At 35.0% G+C, this 20,322-nt stretch overlaps 1 protein-coding gene and 1 non-coding gene across 2 annotated transcripts; both read right to left on the bottom strand.

The window, feature by feature from the left end:
* Positions 1–77: 77 nt before the first annotated feature.
* On the bottom strand, positions 78–14,704 carry LOC112057981 (dynein intermediate chain 2, ciliary). Its single transcript, XM_052887951.1, has 17 exons — positions 14,672–14,704; positions 14,081–14,191; positions 11,695–11,899; positions 10,579–10,698; positions 10,312–10,449; positions 9,815–9,936; positions 9,604–9,738; positions 9,397–9,526; positions 8,862–9,029; positions 7,884–8,027; positions 7,560–7,669; positions 7,118–7,295; positions 5,565–5,793; positions 4,478–4,577; positions 1,895–2,028; positions 1,206–1,299; positions 78–453 (listed from the first exon to the last, which is right to left on the bottom strand). The coding sequence occupies exons 1-17, from the start codon at positions 14,702–14,704 to the stop codon at positions 367–369; spliced, it is 2,238 nt and encodes a 745-aa protein (XP_052743911.1). The 3' UTR covers positions 78–366.
* Positions 1,374–1,446, bottom strand: Trnat-ugu (transfer RNA threonine (anticodon UGU)). Its single transcript has one exon. It is a non-coding gene; the product is annotated as a tRNA-Thr (tRNA).
* Positions 14,705–20,322: the final 5,618 nt, after the last annotated feature.

Here is a 20,322-nt window from a genome sequence, read left to right as displayed (position 1 = left end):
TCAAGGCACAAAATAAATAATTATATCTATGTATTTGCAAGTTGTACCTAACTCGATAGTATGTTAATAATATTTAAAAATAAATCAATAAGTAGTTAAGTATATTCTGTCTGAAAATAATATATAATACGTTACACAACAATATGCCTTTATAATACCTAATATTATGAATAAAATATTTATGAAGCAATTTATTTTAAAGCTTTATTAATTAATAAAACAAAATTAACAATAAATATTTCGTTTTATTTAGAAATATTCAATAAAATACACGAGTATTGTAATGTCTACTACCAAATAAAATAAAATAATTAAACATGATTACATTTTATTTAATGATGTTAATTTAATTATATTTATTTATATTTAGTCGTCATCAAATTTCTCGTCAACTACTCCTGTTTGGAATGGTGGGTCACGCACTAAACTCAGCAGTTTGTCAAGTTTCATAATCTGTGAACAAATTATCATATTATTAAAAACTAGTCGACGCTCCGCGGTTTCACCCGCGTAGTTCCTATTCCTGTTAGAATACGGGGATAAAATAAAGCCTATGATACTCATAAATAACGTAGGTAAAAGAATTTTCAAAATCGGTTAAGTAGATCCAGAGATTACCCCCTGCAATACCACAAACTTTACCTCTTTATAATGTTAGTATAGTTAAGTATTATTTTAGAAGTCCACTAGAATGTGTTAGTTTTGAAGAATGTGCACAGGATCTATTTGAGCTCGTACCATCGCATTGCAAGGGTAGGTTTCCATCCCTTTGTCATTGACATTCCCAGAATTCGTACGAAGCGATTTGCTCCTTGAATAGACATCGTCTAGACAAGCGCGTTCCACCTTAGGCCACATTTACACTTACCATCAGGTGAGATCGTGGCCAAGCGCGAGCTTATTCCTTTTATAGAAAAAAAACTTGCATTTGATCGAAACACACATAATGCTGACATCTTGAAGGTCGTCTTATTTTAGTCATTATTAATTATTATACTCTTTGGTCTTGAAGGTTCAAAGTTGCGCGTATTCTTGCATTTGACTTTGACACTATACATAAAATATGAAGAGTGACTTTAACAAACTCAGGGCTGAGTTTCTAGAGAATGTTACCAGAGATGCTTCAGAAATAAAGCTATACACATGCATCCATTTTGAAGTCGGTTAAACATTTATAATTTAAAGAAAAAAACCCAAAAACTTACCTGTAAAGTTCTTTGATCCGATACTTGTGCCTTCTTAGGTGGTTTGCACATGACTCTCAAATTGGGCGATAATTTTACTACGTGACAGGTACCTCTGTAATAAATAGATTTTTTTGTAAAAAAAACTGAAAACAAAAGACAAAAAAGAGAAAAAAAAATATATTTCAATGCCCCCAGAGAGATTTGAACTCTCGACCCCTGGTTTACAAGACCAGTGCTCTAACCCCTGAGCTATGGAGGCGACGAATAAGAATTTCAAATACCTCTACACTTTCATTTAGTTTCTTTCGGCAACAAACAAATGAATTTTGTACTTTTTTTCTGTACATCTATTATTCACTTAGGACAACACTAGTTAAGGAAATACTAAGGTCCGTATAAACCCTATCTATAAGAACTGACGCATGATGTGTAGTTAATACGAGTAGGTACCTATCTATAAAACGTAGTTATGATTCCAATCTAGAAGATAAAATATAACACATAATCGTTTAAAGTCTCTATCAGTTTGGGTGAGTAACTATTTATACAGTTGTTACATATATTCTCATTCTGAGAGGACCTCGAGCTCAGCAGTGAGCCGAATATGGGTTGATAATGATGAAGTATCTTACTGGTAAATTCGCCACTGGCAGACAAAATATAAAATACAAATAGATAGTTATATAAGGTAAAAGCTTGTTTATTACTTGGTGTCTCCACAAACAATGACCGGCAGTCGGGGGTTGAAGTCGACTCTGGTTAGCTTTTTGGTCTTCTTGGAGACCACTGCTTGCACGCATATCGGCCGATACTTGTTCACGTTCAAGTCATAAACATACACCTGTGAAACAAAATATGTATAGTATGCGCATTATCATCTGAGTCGTCCGGTCATAAAAGTCAAAAAAGATAGGAATGTGCAGCGCGCCTACCTGCGCACCCTAATTATCGATAAACGGCTACCTGCGCACGTGCTAATGATGAGTCAATAATGATTTGGACGATTCTGATTGGTCGGTTTCTAATGTAATTGCATTGCGTATTTTTTTTGCTATAAATGTGTTTACTGCAATTAAATAAATACATTCATGTGTTACTCGTTGCGCACTATGGATACTAATATATAATAAATTTGGCAGAAGACGAAGATTCTGATGATGAAGACTCAAGATGAAGATTAATTTTATTTAGTTAATAATTATATAATATGAAATATGTATTATATTAAATCAAATATTGTTAATTTTTTTAATTTTGTGAACAAGATACGATAATAAACTTTACTTATCGATAATATGTCTTTCATTGTTACACCCTTCACTAGACGGCTCCATAAGACCCATAAGTGCAAGCGAGATAGATATAGAGAAATGATTTATGGCCCTAAGACTCAGTTGTTAATGCTATTAGTATAGCCTGCAGGAATGTGAAGAGAAAAAGATGACCAATAGCGGCCGATAATATTGCTTTCTCTTTCGTCCTATCGCAATGAAAGAGAGAGCAAAATTTTATATTTCCGGTTCCGGCTGGTTCGGGGATATTGATCGGCAATGTGTCATTTTGTTCTCACAAAAATTCATTATGACGTCAGCCCAATTGTCGAGAAAAGTTAGTGGGTTGTTGTTGTAGAGTAGGGGTGTTAGACAACTTGATAATATCGACAGTTAGAATTTGTCAAATAGAATTAGAAAATTACATACAGATAGACTCAGTCGAAATAATAGATAGAGTCAGTAATTGTGGCGCCGGTTTTTTTTGTTCGTGGCCGTGGGAATTTGCAGGTATTTTATGAGATAATCGTTATAGGATTTATAATTTATTTTGGTTTAGTTATCGGTTAGGTAGTTAGTTGCTTACAAACTTTCTAACTAAAATATTTTTTAAAATTTTTTACAAGTTTGTTTATTATTGACTTCAATCTCACCATAAGTGATGATGCAATCTAAGATAGAAGCGGGCTAACTCGTTAAGAGGAGGATGAAAATCCACACACCTTTTGGTATCTACACGACGTCGCACCGGAACGCTAAAACACTTGGCGGTACGTCTTTGCTAGTGGGGTGGTAACTAGCTAGTCACGGCCGAAGCCTCCTACCATCCAAAAATTATTAATCAGAATCAACAACATGATTGTGTCAATAGACGGTATATAAGTGTATAATCTATCGACAGAATCATGCAATCAGAACAGATTGCATTGCTTGTTCAATAGGAAGGGGAAATGATATTTGCAAATCAACGGCGATAATATTGCTTTCAAAGGGGCTCTTTGAGTAGATGAAACTAGGGGAGATACGAATACGTAGGTTAGGTACATACCTATGTTGATAAAGGTACTTAATAGTTAATAGTGTGTGTTTGTATAGTAGGTACATACCTATGTGTGTGTGTTTGTATAGGTAATGTTAGGCGTTTCATAGCTCATAAACATGTCAGTAATGTTAAGGCACAAAGTAACCAGAGTGAGTCTTTATAAACTGCGTGCTGAAGCCGGTGAACCAATAAAAAAAAACAAAAGTCACGTGTCTCTTTGACATACGCGTATACAAACTTTTTTTCATAATTTGTATTTCAAAACTTAACACTAACAACAATTACGTAAATTAATATAATAATCAATAATAACAAATAAAAAATACTCCATTTTATTTCGTTAGTTTTTGAGAACAGTTTTTAAAACATTTAAAAACATAAGACGCCATTTTTCTTGAATAATATTGAAAATTACTGTTGCGACGGTTCGTATAGTACTGACTCGAGAATGTATTCGTTTTTGAATTTTGTATTTGTGATGAGTACGACATCGTCGTGTACTGTACGCTCCATCTGTATATTATTAATTAATCTGTGTTTTAAGGTAAGTAAATAAATATATAAAGTAAGTAAATACCTTACAGTTACCTGATAATATAAACGCCTGCTTTCAGAACCGGTGATATCATTACAAATAGTCAACCTTAACGTTTCAAAAGAAAACAAAGCCTACTTGAAATATATGAATTTTGATTATGATTTTTTTTTTAAATTTCTAGTTTGATCGGAGTAATTAGTGCTAAAGTCGGATGCAATCTTTATGACGTTTCCGAAATAGGGTGCGGGTATCCCTGCGCAAGTCATACAAAAAGTACCCTAAAATCAAGACGCGTGAGGGGACTTCGTGTGGGTAGTAGGCGCGCACAGGGTGAAGCCCTGTGGCCGCGCCACTACGTAACCGATGATACCTAGAATCTTGTATTACGCAGCTTACGTACAAAGTTCGGAAACGTCATAAAGATTGCATCCGCCTATACCTTTCCATCAGCTGTGCAGGCGGCGAACACTGTGCTGGAGTAAGGCGCCCACTTCACGTCGCCGACTGGTGATCCCAATTCAAACATGAACAGCGGCTCGCTAGAACAAAAACATGTAGTAATGACGTCATTTTTACGAAATATTCAGCTTATTTCAGTGAGCTAATCTCAGCCCAGAGTTGGAAAGTCGGTGGTGTTATTCAGCCCTGCGAGCTGGAGAACATAGGTAAGTACTTACTCCATAGACATACAGACATCCATACAGAGTGGGTCCCTCCTACGTGATAGTTCTACCTCATGTGTGAGGGTCGTGACCACCGTCTCTGATCATATTCCTCAAGATGTTTTTTTTTTCTTTCCGTCTTGCCAGTAACAACTAATTTTGCCAAATTGTCTCCATCTTTCCTGGCAATGTTTGTCTTTAGCAATGGTATGTGCAGTGGATTTACAATTATTTACAATTCGATCCACGGCTGGGCTGATTGAGGTTTTCTTAATTGGTTCAAGTCAAGGTAGGATGACGCGTAGCCACTGAAATGGTTGTGGATTTTCATCCTACTCCTAACTAGTTAGCCCGCTTCCGTCTAAGACTGAATTATCACTTACCATTAGGTGAGATTATGGTCAAGATGTGTCCGATGTACTACAAAGCGGGTAACGCGACTAACGATATAGTTAATCCATATACCCTCGATTATAAGTAGGGATGCCTGGAAAATATTCTGATAATGATGAAAATAGTTGTTACATAATCAAATATTAGCTCCATATTCCAACTTCAATAAAAAGTGGACTGGATATGTAGTTAGCTTGTTAAAACAGGCTGATGGTGAATTCTAGAGGGCTATGTAACGTTGTTTTCTATAACTCGCAAGTGCGAGTTTCGAATTCTTCTCTATCTCTCCCTGTCTAACACAATACTATAGAAAGAGAAAGATAGAAGATTATTTAAGCTCGCCTACTACTGGAGCAGTGTTGTTCGTCTCACTCTTATATCCCTACTCCCATAGGTTATAAGAAGAGGACGCGTAGCTATATAGCAAGGCTGTTAAATTTGATAATGATGACCATTGGCATGTATACTAACTCTCGTCCGTCCTCCCAAATCTTCACCCGCCAGTCACCAGAGCAAGACGCGTAGATGGTGTTGTTGTAGTTGTTGTAATGTATCCTGTACACGGGCATGTGGTGGCCCTGCACGGAGCGCACGTAGTTCCGGTTGTACTTGAGCGAGCACGTGTGAATCATCCCGTCCTCCGTGCCCACCATGAAGATGTCCGCCTTCTCCGGGTGGAAGCAGATACAGCTGCCGCAGCCTTTGCAAAGTGGACAAACAAACAAACATAAATGACGGTTATTATTAATGTATTCATACTGTGCTATACTATACTGACTGAGCCTTATGGTAGATCTCTTGGTACAAGTAAGACCAAAATTTAAGTACCTCTAGAAACACAATCAATCAATCAATCAATCAATCAATTTATTTCTTTGCAGATACATGCATTATTTATACAAGTGGTCGGTAGATGTACCTAGATGGTAAATGTATCTTGCCAATTTGGCATGCAAATTATTTATTAAGTATTTAATGATTCAAATGACAATTTCACCATTTAAAATTTACATCTTTACAATTAAAATATGTATGAAAATAACAATAATATTAACTTAAATACTCATTTACACTGTAGAATGCCTGTTGAGTTAGGTAGTAACACCGAAGTGCGTCTCACAAAAAATACAGATTAATGAATAGAACTAAATATAATATCAAAATCTTAATCAGAATTAAAAATCAGAATCAAAATTGGAATAGAACTATTTCTATTCTAATTTTGATCACATCAATCACATTTGAATCACAAAATACAATAAAAAATACTAAAGTATTACTAATTGTATATTATTTTACGTTCTGAACCTACTGGCCTATTTCCTATTTTGGTCTTCATTATCAACCTAATAGAATAAACAACAAATCAATGTAAGTACAAATTGTCATCTATGATCTCGATACTATGATACAAAATACAAATGTCATCCGGTGCTTACTGGTGGATATCATAAAGTATGTAGATGAGATTTTGTCAATTGATTTGTTGTTGTTGTTGTTTTTTTTTTTATATATGTAACAAGTTAGCCCTTGACTACAATCTCACCTGATGATAAGTGATGATGCAGTCTAAGATGGAAGCGGACTAAATTGTTAGGAGGAGGATGAAATTCCACACCCCTTTCGGTTTCTACACGGCATCGTACCGGAACGCTAAATCGCTTGGCGGTACGTCTTTGCCGGTAGGGTGGTAACTAGCCACGGCCGAAGCCTCCCACCAGCCAGACATGAACAAATTAAGAAAATCTCAATCTGCCCAGCCGGGGATCGAACCCAGGAACCCATTGTTTATTTTAATAGCTTGATAATAAAGACCAAATAAATGGATAGGCCAGCTGGTGTACTTTTATTTTAGCCAGTTTCTAAGAATATGTCGTCGAGGGATACCCGAGCGACGACTTTAATAAGTTTGTTAATATGTTTGGTAAAAAATTAGTTCTTTATAAAACAAATGTAAATAAAACACCATAGCGCAATATACTGGTACTGTAAGCGCCATCTATCGTAAGCAAAGTTTAACATACTGTTAACAGTGAGCAAAGTGCCATCCGGGCCAGGGATGGGTGGCACACTGGAGTGAAGCGTGATAATAGTCGTGGCCTGCAGCTCTCCCGGCATCACTGCCCATTGCACCACGCGACCGTCTCCAGATATTGAAAAGAACGATGCCTCGCCATCGATCATACGTGCACCCCATTTAATCTGGAGCAAAAATATTAGAAAACATACGTTTCTCGGCAAAATACATCAGAAACTAAGTATACAAATACTATAGAATGGAGCAAACTTATAATCTCACAATCTAAAGGTGACATTTACCACCCACTTGCAATGTCATACTTATGGAAATCAGCGCCTTTCCTTGGTTCATGCAGCACAATGTTGGTACAATGCTTTTTCAGGGTTGTATCAAACAATCTAATTACCGTCTTTTCACTAACACTGTCTGATTTAATGAATACTCACTTCCCATACAATATTGCTGTGTTTATCCCTCACAGAATCAGACTTGTATTGATATGAAGATTCCAATGTTAATTGTGCATTGTATACGCATACATTGCCATCATAGCGACCTGAAACGGAAACGTAAATGAAAAAGAAGCCTTAACAGGGCATTGGAATCGACCAAGCATGTTTATCAACTTGACTTCTTCATTGAGTAAGGTTTTACAAAGCTGCAGACTATCGAATTATTTGACACGCAAGTTTGATTTGACAAAAGGTTTGATTATTTTCAAGGCTTTCAAAGTAATCATTGCCGAAGAGAGTAAGAAGTATAAATCATACCAATGCAAATAAGATAAGGTGTTTCTTTATAAACATCCAGACATATGATAGGGGAATCAGTAATCACGGAGTACTCTGGGAACGCGGGATTCTTGATACTGTAGAGGCATAGACATCCTTCTTTTTGCTGTTGAGTAAAATCCACTGAAAACCAAATAGAGAACATTGTTATTTGCTTCTAATAATATGGACCATCAGAAGCCATTTTAAATAACATTTTGTGAAGGGCCAAAATTTATCAGCCCTAGAACGGTAGTATTTATTATGGAGTTTCAAGTTTGGACTGTGCTTTCTTTGATACTGGGTTTGGAAGCTGGTTCCGAGGGTCCTGATCCCCAATTGTAAAATGTATTTTTTTGATATTATCTACAGGAAATCATGATAAATCATGTCACCAGTCGCCAGACCCGTAGCTTCGTGAATTGTGGCAACTCTTCGCCACAGAGCACCTCAGAGTTTGAATTTTAACGGTGTTTTTTTTAAGGTTGCCGCGAAGCTAAGTGAATAGTGACTGTGGACATTATTTATGACGAAGAAAATATTAAAAAAAAATACGCTTTATACTTGGACGTCAGTCAAAACTCTGTAATTGGATATCGAACTTAGGTACCTGAAGTAGGAGGATAGGCTGACGGACATTTAGCTTCAAAATTCAGCCATAAAATGAGGTAAGTCTAGCTATAGCAGTTCCTTAGTCTATAAGGATCTTGATGTCGTCATTATCAACACATATTCGGCTCACTGCTGAGCTCGAGTCACCTCTCATAATGATAGCGGTTAGGCTTAAAGTCCACCACGCTGACCAACCGCGGATTGGCAGACTTGACACACGCAGAGGATTAAAAAATTAATTGTCAGGTATGCAGGTTTACTCATGATGTTTTTTACTTCAACTTTTGAGACACGTGATATTAATTCATTAAATGCACGTAACTGAAATTTCAGCTGATATAAAAATTTGAGAATAAAATTACTCACAAGAACCATAGGCAACTGCGAACAAATCCTGGTAATGAGGATTCCACTGCACGTCACAAACAGCATGACTACGCATGGGTTCAAACTGAAACTTCCACAGTGGCAGCAACGATCCCATGCCCTCACGAAACTCGTCGGATGGATCGTCCCAATATCTGTAATCTTGTGCTGATGGACAACATAACAGTCATTATGAATTGCTATGGGAAAAGTATAGGTAATTATGTTGTTGTAGGAGTAGAATGTAGTATTACTTTAATATTCAATGCCTAGTATCTAAGTCACTAACCCAATCAAGTTTCGCTTTGACTTTAATACAACTTGACAACTTCACCCCATTGGCTAGTACTGTTATGCAAGCAACAAATAAGGTTCAACCTATCGGCGACAAACAGAATCTTATAAATAAGATAAGATTTTGAAAACAAGTATAGATCACTGGTTTAAATTAGCTTGTAAAACATTTTTTCAATTTAAAATAGAGCCCCCAAATATATATCCCAAGAAAACTCATGTAAGTAGGTATCTTTCTTACCAATCTCATCGTAAATATTTTGATTGACCAATCTTTCGAGAATCGTCCACGCTTCACGGATACGTTGAGCAAGTTGCTCATCGTGAATTTGTTGTGCCGATTTGACATGCTTAGCTGTTTTCTTACGCAACTGCAAAAAATACATTCATAATTTTTATATTCAAAGTTTATTTGCATGTAAGGATATTATCTGTAATTTCTAATTACCCTTTTTGGTTTTTCTTCTTCTTTTTCACGCTGTTTTCTAGCGTAATCTTCTTGATAGAAATCAAATATTATACTCTGAAGGCAGGTAGCACCATAATTTGCCCGTGGCGGTGGAACCGTTTGTGTGTCGACAGACTAAAATATTTAGTAAATAGAGAAAAATGTGTGGTTATCCTAAACTTAAAGCTAATAAACCATGGTTCGGACTTACCCTTCTAGGGAAATTGTAAGTTAATGCGGCTCTTTCGCAGAAGTTGAACTGATTGGCAAGCTTTTTAACTCGCGGTTTTATCTCGAGAACTTCTTCTACGTGTGTTTCACCAGCTTCACCTGCTATAGAAACAATTATTATATTAGTAAGGTATCAAATTTTCATTAAATCAGAGATAGGTACACCCCTTTTTGAACGCTATGTTAGACAACATAATATGCAATATATGTCTGCCGGCAAGTATTCTCAGTTGATTAATCAGAAATACTTTCAATTCTATTCAGTGATTCAACTGTTCAATTTTGTATTGATCAGAGATATAAAATTTTTGTATTTATAATTTTGTTACTTATCCCATTATTATTGTTTAAAGAAATGTAGCATGAACAGACGATACTATTAATATCGTTTAAAAATCAAAATTCATAAAACTGGTTTGCAAAAGATTCAGACTAGCGAAAATTAAACAATTAAACAAACCAACAAAATTTATTTACCATCCTCAGGTACTTGTTCCTCTGCGGCTCCTTCATCAGCAACAGCTTCTGTTTCTTCATCAGCCGCAGCATCAGCCTGACCTCCTTCTTGGTCTTCGCCACCCTCTTCTTTGGCCTTTTCTTCATCAGGTGCCTCCTCTTAGAACGTACAGAATTTCATTAAGCTCATAATTAACATGTTATTTTAATATCATACAAGTCTTTTTTAAGGAGGTATTGCAATAGTAGATTGTTAAACAATCGCAAGATAAGTGAAAAATATATTACCCTCTTTAACTTCTTCCTGTGGTGGAGGTTCAGCTTCAGGCTCTTCTTCTTCCTCCATTTCAGTAGTAGACTTTTTGACCTTAGCTCTTTTGGGCCCAGCGTCATCAAACCCAACTTTACCTGAATAAAAGTACTCTAAGTATATTATGTACAATACCCACAAAACCTCTACGGCCTTGTATTCTATTCGTCCCTGAATCATTGAATACAAAAATAAACTAATTTCATTTTAATAAAACAATAAAAAAATAAATGTTTCTTCAAATGAACCATGATGACCTGAAATATATAAAGTAAAGCTATGTTATCTATAATGATCCATAGCACGCTAGATAATAATTAATCCTATTCTACTGCTGGTAAAGGTACCGTACCAATACTATTTAAGTACCTAGGTATTTAGAGTCAGACGCCTGTCAGTATAATTAAGCCTCATTAACACGAGTGTTAAAAAAAGCGATACGTTAAAACCCAGCGTTGGCGCTTTTATAACGTTCTTAATTTAACATTTTTTTTTCTTACCTGTTTGTGTTTCGTTGTATTTTTAATTATTATTGTTATAATTCTCTCTTTTTTATATAGATTTATGTTTGTTTGTTTTTTTTTTCTTGTAATTGATTTGTTTGTGTATTTTGTGACGCCATTATTTTCGTATGTGTATTCGTGGATAGTATTGTTGTTTACATGTTTAAACTATTTTTACGTTTACTTTTAGATTTAAGAAATAATATGTAAATGTTAACTATCCCTAAGAAATAAAAATAAAAATAAAAATAAATAAAAATTTAATTCATGGCCTATTTCCAACAAATTGAAAATGCAACACTACTCTAAAAACAAGCGTCATGTTTTAAAAACGCTGCCAAAAAAACTCTTGCAAATGAGGCCTTAGCCAGTTTTTTTAACGGACGTTAAAAAAGCGTTCAAATAAAACAAATACAATCCCAAGTATATGTTCACACGCCAGCGTCTTAAAAACACAACGTTTTTTTTCGAGCAGTGTTGCATTTTTAATTTTGCGCGTTGGAAATAGACCTTCATTTTACTTTATATTATATTTGAATGATTTTTTAACATCTGCTAAAAATTTCTCGTGCGAATAAGGCCTTAGGTTACCGTAGCCAGCTGCTATTTGGGCTTTTGCTTCATCAGAATCCTTCCGTATAGCAGTTCCTTGGTAGACGTATAGAGGATATGCTTTTCCAAAAGTTGGTTTGGGTTTCACAACGAATTTGGCTTGTCCGTAATGATAGGCAACCTCATCTGCGACCCATTGTGGGTTGATGGTCGTTAGAATGCGACCAATTTCTTCTTCCAGATCCTATAGAAATGTAATTGTTAAAATTCTATGTTCATAAAATCATATTGAATTTATAAAGGACTATGGGCACTATTTAGTTAGATTTATTCACTTTAATAAATTTCAATAAAATCCTTGTGTTTTAAATTTTAATGATACGGGGTACAAGAGTGGACCTGAAATGGACCATCTCCTTTACAACTTTGCCGTTCAGATATAAAATGGAGTGGAACAGATAGATTAAGGACTAGAGAGAGAGAAAGAGAGGAGGTATAGAGTTTACGAACTTATGGGCATTATTACTATCCCCACAATTATTGCATTATTGTGGGGATTGTCATATTTTCCCGTCTACCGTCGATCTACCCTAGATAGCTAACCTCCGTCGATTCGACGGGCACCGCATAGAAATATCGCTGTCATTTTCTAACAGTACACCAAAATGTTTCATCTCGGCTAGCCAACTCTGTTGCCAGCGAGGTCCCCGCGGTAGTGTATGGGTCGGGCAGGTAAGTGTTATACTTATCAAGATACTTGAGTTTTGCCCGTCGTTTCGACGGATGATTAGCTTTAACGTTGTTTTTTTTTTGTTTGACTGTTCGTTAAATTTTTGAGTAGAGGCGTGTTTGTTAGAGATTTTCTTAATGTCTTTGTTAAATGAAGATACTATATTGAACCTCAAAAACCGAGAGCATTCTGGTAACCTTCACGATGCTTCTGCAAGTGAAATGGAAGATTTTGTGGAAGAAATCATTGTCCAAAGTGGTGAAAACTATGAACCATTTTATTCCGAAGAAACTCATGTAGAGTTTCTTGGGTTACACCTTGAGACGTCTTGTCCTTAACTATACAACCCAGTGTGACTCCAGAAACCACACGCAGCAATATCATCCAACTGCCTCAAAGAAACGTACGAGGTAAAGTCGAAATGTCTGGGCTACCGCTAAACGGCAGACTTCCATCATACCACCACCAGTAAATCCTCGCGGAAGCTACATGAAGACTATATATTTTCAACTTGCAGAGCCATGGTTAATCAAAGCCCTGATGCTAATGCAGGTGAAAGATTAAATTAGTGAGCCTGCTATCAGCACAACCGTCCATTAATTTAGCAGCTGTCACCAGGTCTATCAGGTCAGGCTTCTGTCCGGGGACCAGAACATGAAGAGAGTGAACCATCGACTTCCTCTGGAGGAGAAAAACGCAAACGGAAATCGTGTGGGAAGTACTACAAGAAAAAACGTATTACCAATCGTTATTGTGAAGTATCGATATGTGACGAACATAAAATTGAGTTTTGTGTTACATGCGCTTATGAAAAATAAAATATTTTTTATTGTGCTATTAGGTTATTATGTCTTTAGTGCCATACAACAAAAAAAAAATATACTCTTTGTAATTGATTTTGCATGCCAGAGTTGAAAGTAACAAAAATTTATAATTTTTCTAGACATCTCATTTTCGTTAAAGTTGGGTTACTTAGTTTATTAAAATATAAAAACAAATAAATAAAATTTCATTTAAATACTATGATTTTATTTACCTTAAAACAAAAAAAATGTTTATGTTAATATTTTTGGTGAAAAACACGGTTTTTATATACCCGTCGTTTCGACGGATGGTTAGCTTAAACAGGGTATGTCCGAACGTTAGCTATCTAGGGTTAAATGCAGAAGTCAGAGACACTACCCTCTGCGCCACTTGGTCATCAACAGTTGCCGTAATGATTCAATTCATGAAATTAAAGCTGGTACGTTACGATATCTCAATAAGACAATGTTGATTGTCGACAATTTATTGACCAGTAGAATTATTCGCGTATAATGACCATAAATATTAAAATACATATGTATTATATAATGATTTATTTATTTTGCCATCATCCGCGAAAAGTCGACGAACCTATGCGACAACGTCACCCAGGTCCGACAAAATACTCTCTACGTACGTTTCACCCCGAAACCGGAGCATCCTCAGGAGATGTTGACTCTACAACGTGCAATTGCAAAGACTTTTCGCGGATGAGAGCAAAATAAATAAATCATTAATCATGATGAACTTCCGCAAAGTAACGCCTGCTTCTATCCAATACCTATGTATGGTTATTGTATGCGAATTGTATGGCCAAATCTGATTAGAATGTGTCCTTTGTCCTTTTCAAGTCAGTCTGATAAACGTAGTAACAATAACTAAACATTTTACCGCGTCTGGAACATCTTCTTGGTCATCAGGAACTAAAAGTGTACGTGGCTTCAGCCAATCTAAACCCTCCTCATCCTGGAGATTGCCTCGCGACTTAGTAGCAGTGTCTTTCTGCTAAGCAAAATAAGTGTTAATTTTTTCTATTAAAACACCAACAACATCGAAAGCATGATCAAACGTGCCTACATCTAAACGCAGGAAAGTTTTCGCTATAACAACAGACGCTGGTTCTTCATCTTTTTTCAAAGCACGTTTTATCATAGCCTTTAACATTTTGATTTTTTTTTTTAATTCAACAAACACACAAGTTCACTAGACCATGCCAAATCAAGGACTACTTGGTTTACGTTTACTAACTGGTTCTCCTGTTTATTGCTGATAATTCTATTTGCATATTGTTTTATGTTTCGGCCTTTATTGGGCATGATCATGTCACGGGGCTATAAATATTAAGGACATTTTTAGTTAAGCGAAAGCAAGCGTAAACAAATGATTAACATTTCGTTGGCGTGCGCTTAGACGCTTTTAGTTTGTACATTTTTAATTTGGTTATAAGCACGCAAAATCCTACTGGGGTTGAGAGGTACTTACGTCTTCACAATCTGAGGACGAGGCAGATGACATATTACGTTGAAGAAGTTAATTATTTTTGTTTATAAAAAATCTTAATCTTAAAAGCTCAACACTGCTTAGGGGTGCTAAGTTACTGCAGTGCTTTTTCGCTAAAGCATATTTCTAGGTACGGAGTAAGGTGTAAACTGCATTGCATTGATTTAAAATCGCATTAGTGCAAAAACAGATACGGACAGAAAAAACAATAATTACCTACATTTTAATGGTCAGTTGTTTAATTATTACATTATTTACCCATAACATAGCAATTGTGCAATTTTTCATGTTTTTTTTTGTTTTTATTTAATTTTATTCTTAAAATCTTCGCGGGTTGATGAAACTTAATTAAAATTATTTGCCAACGAATTTATTTATATTGTTGTGATTTTTATTTGAGAATTTTTTAGTGCAACTCTGCCTACGTGAGACAGGTTTTTCATCATGTTTTTATTTTTGTAAGGCATCGTTATTTTTTAATGTTCATCTCCCTGAATCCTCATTCTTCCTGTTTTTTTAATTTTCTCACCAGTAATGTCCTAAATATTATTCTATACTACTATCGCGCGAACGCCCGCGACTTCGTCTGCGTGGAAATCAATGTAAACTTACTAACCCCTATTTCACCATTTTAGGAGTTGAATTTTAAAAGTTCTTAAATTACACTATATTTCGTATTTTTTTTTATGATTTATGAACAAATATTTAAAACTGTAACTCTAAAAATGGACGATTTTACAAACAAACTTTCGACCCTCTTCTCTTTTTATTTTAGGGATGAAAAAAGCTTATGTTCTGCTCTAAAGACCCATTTATCGTATCGATCGGTTCAGCCGTTTAGTCGTGAAAAGGTGACAGACAGTATAACTTTCACATTTATACAACGTATAAGTATGGATTAATAAAAAAATATACGTATTTTTAATAATATACTTATGCTGATCGTACTAAGTTTGTAAATTACTCCGCCCCGCTGGGCGTGTCACCAAATTCTAATTAGTCCCCGTGTCTGGCGTTAGCTAGCACAAGACAGCACGGCACCGCTGCTACAGCCAGGGTTGCCACTGCACGCCTACTCCGATTGGGTCGATTGAGGTTTTCTTAATTGGTCAAGGTCTGGCTGGTGGGAGGCTTCGGCCGTGGCTGTAGCTTACTGCCCTACCGACAAAGACGTTCCGTTTTGTAAATCCACCGCGCATACCACTGCGCCACGGAGGCCGTCAAATTTTTCATCCCATCGGATTTCTTTTCGGATTTCATCCTACTTTTAACAAGTTAGCTCGCTTCTATCTTAGATTGCATTACACTTACCATTAGGTGAGATTGTAGTCAAGGGCTAACTTGTAGAGATTAAAAATAAGCTCAAAGTTCAAAGTATATGGCTACCCATTCTCCAAAAAAACTAGAAATCCATGTGAAATTTACGCGTAAGGCTACGTCTACGTTTTACTTTGAAATCGCAAACGAAACAAACTCAGAGGATGTTGACTTTGCGATGATCCTTTGTGAAGGAAAAATATATCCTGTGACTGCAGTGGCAACCCTATAGCTTGAGCCATTAACAGCTTTTATGCTAATTTTAAGCTTTTACCGTTCTGCGTTTAGACTTGCTCGAATTTTCATTAGTCTTTTCACAGCGTTTGTTATAAGCGCATCATGATTGATTAATGTTTTAAAAATGGGAGTTAAATAGGTAAGAAATTTAGTTTGATTCATATTATTTTACAATAATTAGAATTTTAATTTAGTTAATTGAATCATTATTTAAATTCTTTGAAATTTATTTAAAAATTTTAAAGTATTTTGAACCTACTCGTGGAAGCATTTAATTTTTTTCTTTCCTTTCTTTGTCTTGTTTTCACCTTGTACATTTTAACACAATCACGTATTGTTTGTGTATTGTCTATAAATAAATGCAAGATGTAATTTTCATTTTGTAGTGTGACGTCACGTTTTTCGCTTAATTATATACTACACAAGCAAGTATTTGAAGGTTTTGAAGTGCCAGAAAAATAATTTACTTTTAGCTAAACATTATGGTTTGAATGTGACGAAAATCTTCCGTGGATTCCAGGTCCATCATGATTGTGAAAAAAAAGATCTCCGAGCTAAGGCCGGGACTTGTGACTATTTCTTTGGGTCTTAGAAATTAATAGGTACCTACCTATTTTACATTTTTTTTATTCTATGACAAGTTGGTCCTTAACTGTGATCTCACCTGATGGTAAGTGACAATGCAGTCTAATATGGACGCGGACATACTTGCAAGAGGTACGAGTTAATGGAAGAAGAAGAAGAACTTGGAAGAGGTACATGAAATTTAAATAATAAAATTCAATGGACATCGTGGATTACGAGTAAACATATACTTAGGTAACGTTGAATTATGAATTAACTTTAATGTTGTTTTTTTTGCAGGCAAACAACAGAATTATGTGACGATGCAGTCTTATATGGAAGCGGACACACTTACAAGAGGTGCAAGTTAATGGACGAAGAAGAAGAACTTGGAAGAGGTACACGAAATTGAAATAATGAAAATTAATGGACATCGTGCATTATATACTTAGGCAAGTTTGAATTATGAATTAACTATAATATTGTTTATTTTGCAGACAAACAATAGAATGATGTGACGATTCAGTCTTATATGGAAGTGGACACACTTGCGAGAGGTATAAGTTAATGGAAGAAGAAGAAGAAGAAGCAATTGGTTGTTGTTTAGTTGTTGTTAACAATAGAATTATTGCAATAAAACGACGAGTAATGAATGTGAGGAAGTATTTAAATACATCATCACTAGAAATATACATTAGTATTACTGATATTTCTATAAAAATATCTTAATTATGTTGCCTCAAAGATTTAAAATACCCAAGTTGAATCAACTATTACTACATTATTTTGCTTAAAGATTTACGTGATTGCTTTCCCTAATTCATATATTTTTTAACCGAAATTTAAGGAGAGCAATGTTTTTATTTGTAAATTAGTTATATAGTTTTGTTACATACCAAAAGTTACAGATTCGTGTTCAAAATATGTTTATATCAAGTAGTTTACTAGCAAATTTGAAACGTCACGTCCGTCTGTAGTGATTCTTCTACCGGCTAGCAGCCAGAACATAGTTAAACACAACAGGAAAAACGTAAATCAGGTCTATCATATAGATTTCAAATTTAAAATAAAGAAAAGGAAATCCAATAGATTAGAATTCATACATCACTAGCGTCACTTATTAAGTACCTTCACAGTATTTAAGAAGAAAATGTTGGTGGCTTTGCGCAGAAATATGTTATTTTCTTTACAATCTCCGGGGCTTGTCATTTTATTGTATGTAACACAAATTACGAATTTTGGCGGCCAGAACTATTTTTGTATTGAGCGAAAAAGTAAATACGCGCGAACTAACCGAGCCATGTAACTCTGGTGAAGTAACTTGCAAGAATCAAAAAAAGGTTACGGAATAACAAACATATCGAGCGGTGAATTTTAAATAGATATTTTTCTTTGTACCTATCCAGTTTATGACCTTTAAATGACAACAGCAAAAGCAATAAAATATGTTTACGGTTGGCGTACGGTTAGGTCCTTTGGTATATTTGTTTTATGAAGTTGCGTGTTCGATGATGGAATTCAACGGAATTCTCGAATGTCAAATCATACCAATTAGGTACATTGTTTCGATAATCGCTATCTTGATTGTAAACATCGATTAACGTTCTTCCGTGTTCCAATTTTCTGCTCATCACTGTGAAAATGTTGTTTGACAATTCATGTTGCATGTTTTGGGAATTTCATTAAAGAATTCCTTATCATTTGTGCACGCCCCTTTATATCTTTGATTTTTTTTTGCATTACTAAAATGGTATTTCATTTATTTCTTTATTTTTATTCCATTTCTCATTATGTAATTAATATTATTAAATTTATTCGTCAATCTAGTTACTTCTACAAGGTTCATCAAAGAAACAACTAAAAAAACCTATGACGACTCAACGGATTTCAAAAGAATACTTTTTTAACATCTTTAATCTTTTCCTATGACATTTACGATTTCTATTCTTAGGTTTGCGCTTTACGAGTATTCTATTTTGATATTTGAATTGAAACGTACCTATGCATAGTTTACATAGCAATTGCAAGCATACCTACTAAAATATTATTCGCTTCGTTGAACTTTTATTGTCTTACTCGTAGCACAATAACTTTAGTTGCGTGTTTCAACGGACGTTAAATGCTTAAAGTGACACTTTTATTTTATTTTTATTATCCAGATTAATGTTATCATGATAATAAATACACGTTTTAAGCGCTCATAATGTTCACATGGTATCCAATTAAAAATATGTTTGTGTAAATTTAATTGCAAGAATGAATAATTTTTAGTTACAGTTTAATTAAAAAGTTATAGTTTAAATTGGAAATAAAATGGAATTGTCCAAGGCGTTGTTGGCGTGCTTAGCTTATGAATTAGTTGCTTTGTGTGTAGATGCTGCTTAAATAGAAACATACTATAATTTCACGGGAACACAAGTGCTTGGTGCTAAGGCAGTTAATAATTTTTGTTATACATATTTTAGTATAAATTTTGTTTGAATCAGATCAATGTTGTAAGTAATTTTATCAATTCCACAGCACACATACAAGCCTAGATGAAGTTGTTGAAGTAATCGAACTTTTTAAAGTCGAAGTCGAAGTGGATAGCGCTGTAAACATAGTAAGGACTGGTTTTTAAAACAAAATTGTAAACAGTTATGATCGTGCCAAAGGGACATGGACAGTGGACGTACACACATAGAATATCATCCTATTTACAATAGGCGTAAACATCGTTGACGCGATCTACTCACTCTCAGCCGTTTTATCAGCAATCCTAGTGATTTCTCCGTAGATTTCGAGCGCCAGAGCAATGGTAATTTTACCGGCTTACTAGACCCTTGGGGGCTAGGTATCTGAACCAGGTATCAAAGTTTATTATTATCATCACATGAGTTTGTATGTATTTTGCATGCATAACACGAACGTATTATCCTATGGGATACGCTTCAAGGTAATGCAGATCATGTTGAGTTTTATGTTCGTAAAAAAATAGGTCCTGGCTATCAAGTATTTTAACTTTGGTGTTTGGATTGTGTGGAATTAATTTATTTTGATATTTCTAAAGTAGAGTTTGGAGATGTTTTAAATTTAGAGAGTAAGTTCAAGTGAGATTTTTTGCCTTGAATCATGAAGTTTAGTTTTTTGTGTTTTGAATTATTAAGTTTAGTTTTTAGTGTGCTGGTATTTAGTGCAATATCTTTAGCTGATGTTTCTACTGTTAGATTTTATGTTACGTACGTGTTTTGTGAAGCTCAGGATAGATGTAGCAACGTGTGTTTGGTCGATATATTGCGTAATAGTTGCGTAATAAGAAATTAAATAAAAAATGTAATGTTGATCTACAAGTATGTACTATGTAAAAAAAGTAATAAAATAAACTTTAGCACAGGTTGTTAGTGTTATTATTGCAAGTAGTAGACTATGTGGTACTGGAGAAATGTGTAAGTGACTTTTAATTGTTTAGAGTTTCTATGTATTTGGAGTTAAAAGTAAAATCAAAACAATTCTTACCTTTTTCGGGGCCATACTAT

Source organism: Bicyclus anynana, chromosome 20, assembly GCF_947172395.1.
Source record: "Bicyclus anynana chromosome 20, ilBicAnyn1.1, whole genome shotgun sequence".
NCBI classification, from domain to species: domain Eukaryota; kingdom Metazoa; phylum Arthropoda; class Insecta; order Lepidoptera; family Nymphalidae; genus Bicyclus; species Bicyclus anynana.
This window is presented reverse-complemented; position numbering and strand designations above follow the sequence as displayed.

Excerpts from the sequence above, each read along its gene's own strand:
- LOC112057981 (XM_052887951.1), bottom strand. The coding sequence starts at position 14,704 with ATGTCATCTGCCTCGTCCTCAGATTGTGAAGAC. Across the intron at positions 9,937-10,311 it reads GGAACAAGTACCTGAGGATG|CAGGTGAAGCTGGTGAAACA; the intron begins GTAAATAAATTT and ends TTGTTTCTATAG. Across the intron at positions 7,670-7,883 it reads ACCTTATCTTATTTGCATTG|GTCGCTATGATGGCAATGTA; the intron begins GTATGATTTATA and ends TTTCCGTTTCAG.